Here is a 6,000-nt window from a genome sequence, read left to right on the forward strand (position 1 = left end):
TATATATTCAAGTATTCTGAAATAATCTGAAATGTGGAACACTTCTAGTCCCAAGCATTTCAGATAAGGAATACTGTGTCACCTATCTGTGTAGTTTGCCTTTTTCTTTGTTTCCTGTTAATCCTTCTTTACACAAACTGGTGCCTGATGCTTGGTTTACATTGTGTATTTAACTTCTACAAATGATAATTAATAGTGGTCTAAACCTGTTTTTAAATTATTTTCCAGATCTGAAATGACTTCAGTCATGGCTGAAAACGATACAACCCTTTACAGTGTTACATCCAGCTGGAAATCTGGGACAGATCAATCCATTTTACTCGACAAGACAAGCAACAGCTCCTTGTGCCTCTGGCCAAAAGAATGGCAGTGGCTATTAGATATCCAACCAGTGTTCCTATGGATTCTTGCAGTTGTAGGAATAGCTGAGAACGTGTTTGTCCTCAGTGTTTTGTGCTTCCACAAGAGCCGTTGCACGGTGGCTGAAATTTACTTGGCAAACTTAGCCGCAGCTGATCTTCTGTTACTCTGTGGTTTACCTTTCTGGGCCATCAATATAACCAATAGTTTTGAGTGGCCATTTGGACTCCCTCTTTGTAAAGCCATCAATACCATCCTATACATGAATGTGTACTCGAGTATTTACTTCTTGGTGATGGTGAGCATTGATCGCTATCTGGCATTAGTAAAAACTATGTCACTGGGGCGTATGAGACGACCTTGGTGTGCTAAAATGAACTGCTTCATCATTTGGCTCTCTGCACTTTTCCTATGTTCTCCTGCTCTGATATTCAGAACCTTAAAATATGTACCTCAGTATAACGTCACAGCCTGCATGCTAGTGTACCCATCCACAGATGAGTGGGTAGTGATTACAAACACTTTGCTTAACACCATAGGTTTTTTGATGCCCCTCTGCGTCATCGCCTACTGTACGGTTCAGATCATCCAAGCTTTGCAAAAAAGTGAATTTACAAAGATCAAAGTCATTCAGACTGAGAAAAAAGCCACCGTCCTGATCCTTTCAGTCCTTTTTCTGTTTATTATCTGCTGGATCCCTTTCCAGATCACCACATTCTTGGAGACGTTACAACAAATCAAGGTATTTTCAGGCTGTGATTATGAACAAGCCATTGATGTGGCGACACAGATTGCCACTTACTGCAGTTTCAGCAACAGCTGTCTTAACCCAATAGTGTACGTCATTGTGGGAAAACATTTCCGAAAAAAATCCAAAGAACTCTTCTGTGGCACCTTCCTTAGGAGACCCAGCGCAGCACCATCTGTCCAGATAACGACTGTCATGGAAACTCTTCGGATGTCCTTTTCAGTGGAAAATCACAGGAAAAAATCTGCTGTTAACTTGCCATGATGAGACAGTTTGAATAGTTCTGTTGGAACAGGCAAAACATTACATGTAGCGGTGCATCTTGAAGAAAGTGGACTAAGGCATTGCTGCTGAAATTTGAGAGAATCTCACATGTTAGCATCATCCAGGGGTGGGCAGAACGTAGATCTGGATTGACTGGCTAATTAGTGATTTGCAGCCATCATAGAAACAAGACTGTCACATGATGTGAAATGTTCGGTGCTAGTCCACTGCCTCCTCGCTATGAAGCTGTTTCCAGCTATTGATTGGAAATCCTGTCAATATCCTCTGATTATGCCACAATCCCAGAACCTACCTGGCTCAATGAGGTTCAGGTGCTTTTGTGATGGTATGTTAGTGACATCAGGATTGCCCATTTCCCTTTAAAAGGGGAATTAATTTTTGTAAATTTTGACACTATAATATGCATATTTGCAAAGTGTTGGTTTTTTAAAAATTCAAAAACAGCAGAAGCAGCACAGTGGGAGGGCTTCCCATCAAAAGTAGAATCCTGCACTGCTGAGGCATCGCAGTTGCACAACACCAGCAATAATGTGAAAAGAAGTAGCCACTATCCCCAATCACAGGAACAACATGACATAGTGGTTTTATATGCTTGTATCCCACTTGGCAAATTCCAATTTTTCTCAAGTGCAGAATCAGATTGATTTAGACCTTCTGAAAATTATACTGCTGAAATGAAAAAGAGTTTGCGGTTTTCTGGAATGGACATTTGTCTGGAGAGACTGTGAGTTCTCCCCTGTCCTGGTACTCAAAACCAAGTCTTAGATTCTGAAAGCTAAACGTAGGCCTTTTGTACCAGATTTATAGTAAAAAACCAAAGTTAATCCAGCAAGCCTGAGGCCACCTTGTCCTTAGTATGAACCACCTGCTCCAGCCAACACATGGATGTGTATCTTCTTTCCATGGCTGAAGCTTACTACATATGCTTTTAAACACCTTTCAAATGCTGGTTTTTACTCCAGTCTCACTTCTTTTATTTGACACCTGCCTAATCTCTACAAAACTTTAGTATACCATAATGTGTTTGGCTACATAAAGAAATGTGTCCTATTGACATTTGTGCAAACAAAAACATGTGTGACTGATATTCCATGGAGTACTGTATAATTAATAGCTTTGTGTGTTTCTGGTTAGATCTCTCTTTGTCCTGCATAAAGCCTTGAAGTATCTGAAGGAATGGCTAAGATATCCTGCCATAATGTAGCCCTAAGCGTTTTTCTCTGATAACTCCTCATCTTTGTTCCTCTGCAATCTTTGTTTAGGGCAGAAGTGAATGATTCATGACACCTCCCTCAGACTAATCTAGCCATGGTTGAGGAATGCTGATTTTGGTCCAACAACATCTTTGTGAACCACAAGATCTCTACCCTCAAATTTATTTGTGTGTGCCTTCAAATGGTTTCCAGCTTACAGCAACCCTAAGGCTGTAAGTATCATTGGGTTTTCTTGCCAGCTGAGACCTAAAGCAGGCATGAATTCTAGTCAGACAGTTAAAAACATACAGGTGGGCTTTGTGAGTACAACATTGTTCACATTATTTTTCAGTGTTGATGACTGAGCAGAGAGCCTTGTACAGAGCATATAGATTTGATACCATGGTTTGGGAATCCATTGACCACAAAATATTGCTGATCTCCTAATACCATCTTCCATCAGCATTGGTCAGTTGGCTAATGCTTATGAGATGTTAGGTCCAAGAGAAGCTGGAGGCCCTCAGAGTCCCTAGTCTTGCTTTATGTGAAGGTGGAAGGAAGAAGTATGTCAAGATGGAAGAGCATACCATATCATCTTGCCTGTTAAGCAAAATATCTTGTTGATTTCAAAATAACTAAGAACATTTGTATCTCTAAAGCAAGTATGCATACAAAGTTAAATATAAAAACACTTATTGTGTTGTATTGTATTGTAAAAAATGTTTTCTATAAAATACAATTATTCAAGAATTTGAATAAGTAAAGTCTTTATTTTATTTCCAGATAGGATTGGGAGAAAGGACATTGTTTCAGAAAGAGAGAGCGCACAAGCAGGATAATTATGGAGGGAAAACTCTGATCCGTGTTTTCCATTAGCCAACCAGATCCTTGTCAAGAGTATCCCATGACACACAGATATCAGTATAATATCTCTCTTCCAATAAATTCTTGGGCTATTGGCCATGTTCCATCCACATCGGGCTCTTCTGGGAGACAGATTGGCCATCTTGGATTTAGATTTCACACCTTGGATGGCTTTGGGTTGTTGTATGTTTTCCGGGCTGTTTGGCCATGTTTCAGAAGTATTCTCTCCTGACGTTTTGCCCATATTTCCATGTCCATACAGCCCAAAAAACATACAACAACCATGTGATCCCAGCCATGAAAGCCTTCGACAACACTTGGATGGTTTTCTTAAAGTTCAGACTAAAATTCAGACTTTCCATCTCACTCACATAGAACTAAAAAGCTATACTTCCTTTTTGCCCCAGAGTCAAATAAGTGCAACCGAGAAGTGCTTCTTTAAAAAAAAATTAAATATGACTTATATACACATATAACTTTATAGAGGAGCTCCCAATGGTGCAGGAGATTAAACCATTGAGCTGCTGAGCTTGTTGACTGAAAGGCCAGCTGTTCGAATCCAGGGAGCAGAGTGAGCTCTCACTGTAAACCCCAGCATCTGCCAACCTAGCAGTTCGAAAACATGCAAATGTGAGTAGATCAATAGGCACCGCTTCGGTGGGAAGGTAACGGTGCTCCATGCAGTCATGCCAGCCATATTATCTTTGAGGTGTCTACAGACAACACTGGCTCTTTGGCTTAGAAATGGGAATGATCACCAACCCCCAGAGTTGGACATGACTAGACTTAATATCAGGGGAAACCTTTACCTATAGCTTTATTCACTTTCCACAGAGCTTATTTCCACCAAAGGTTGGAAAGCAAAACAGACGGACATATCACAGAGGTTTCGGGCAACATTCTTGCAGGCAAATATGTACAGATGGGAGCTGCAATAGGCAGAAGCTACTCACTTGCAGAAGCTGCATTTGGCTAAAGGGGGCCCTTTGCAGATGCAGCCCTGAGCACATTTGGAGCATCCCATCAGACAGTGGGCCAGGAACAGCAGCTTTTTATGTATGACTTGCACTTGCAGTGTTTGCACTGAAAGTTGCTGCTGCAGGTACAAACACCACTGCTGACACAGGGACCATCTTGAGCATCCATCCTTTTGTTGGCTCTGGAGATGAAGGTCAGGTGCAATTATCAAGAAGTCCTTCTGTCTGTTCCCATAAACTAGGAGTGAAAATATTATCATGACTTTTAATAAGTCTCGTTCTATTATCGGGGATCACAAGGCAGAGTCATGAGTTTGAATGGAAGGAGAAAAGGTGAGGGAAAAGAACAGAGCCTAAAGAGAAGCAGAGAGGAAGAGACGGCATTGAGCAAGTTTAGTGTTAAAAGTTTATTCCCAAATTTTATCTCAGGTAATAAGTGCATATAGAATTATAGTTTACACAATGTTTTTCATGATCAGACTGATGTCTGATATCCAAACTGGACAGAAAGCAGCAGCCATATGGAATATGAAATCATCTCAGTTATGTAAAAAAAGGATGGATGGAGTCTCCGCATCAAAGAAAATTTTAGTCCAATTTTCCTTGCTTTGTCTGTCATCAGACTATTGTGCAAGTTATATAGTGAGAAATACTTTTCATGATTCACCTTCCCCTTTTGGAGAAAAACCTTGGATTGCCAGAAAGATCTAGCAGATTCCTAGAAATAGGATTTTCCCCAAGTGCAGGTAAGTGAAACCACGGATTTGTATTCCATGGTTATGGGTGTCTTTTGTACCATTCACTTTGATTGGATGGCCTCAGCTATCATTTGTGTGTGTGTGTGTGTGTTTTTCCATACATTTTCACCACACAGTAAATAATATGCAAACCTACCATGTGTTTCCCAACTAACAATTTTTCCAAGCTAAAAAGCTCTTGTAATCTTTCCTCACAGAAGAGCTGCTGACGCATTGAAAGCCAAGGGATTACACTTTTCTGCATCATTTCCACAATGTTTCTTGAAATGGAATTTACAGTATTTATATTGAATGATGACGTTCTGCCAAGTGTGATATTTCAAGTGAGAGTGTCCCACAGATTTCAATAAAGGCATTGTGATACTGGCAGTTTTACTTTCTGTTCCTCTTTTAATGATCCCCAAAACGACACTGGCCTTTTGCACTTCAGTCACAATAGTGGGTGGGTCTGCATATTCTGACACTGGCTTCTGATTTTTCTTGTCTGATTCTCTTTATTGACAGTAGGGTAGCGCTAACATTGGACAATGAGGCAGTTGCCTCCAGCAGATCTGTGAATATCCTGAAAGGACAGAAATAGCTACTTATTTGTGTTGTCAAAGGCTTTCATGGCTGGAATCACTGGGTTGCTGTGAATTTTCTGGGCTGTATGGCCATGTTCCAGAAGCATCTCTCCTAGGAACGTGGCCATACAGCCCAGAAAATCCACAGCAACCCAACTACTTATTTGCTATAGGGCTAATGGTAAGCTTTTCTGCCAGGAATGTCCAGAGGGGCTCTGGACTTCCCATACATACTAACATAATTTGGCTGGT

General features: G+C 40.7%; 1 protein-coding gene across 1 annotated transcript in view; it reads left to right on the forward strand.

The window, feature by feature from the left end:
- bdkrb2 (bradykinin receptor B2) overlaps positions 1-5,560 on the forward strand; it is a 35,535-nt gene extending 29,975 nt beyond the window's left edge. The window contains exon 2 of the mRNA XM_003214320.4: positions 229-5,560. Coding sequence (XP_003214368.2) covers positions 229-1,372 — 1,144 coding nt within the window. The 3' untranslated portion in view covers positions 1,373-5,560. The remainder of the gene's footprint in view (positions 1-228) is intronic.
- Positions 5,561-6,000: the final 440 nt, after the last annotated feature.

Source organism: Anolis carolinensis, chromosome 1 (assembly GCF_035594765.1).
Source record: "Anolis carolinensis isolate JA03-04 chromosome 1, rAnoCar3.1.pri, whole genome shotgun sequence".
Classification (NCBI taxonomy): Eukaryota; Metazoa; Chordata; class Lepidosauria; order Squamata; family Dactyloidae; genus Anolis; species Anolis carolinensis.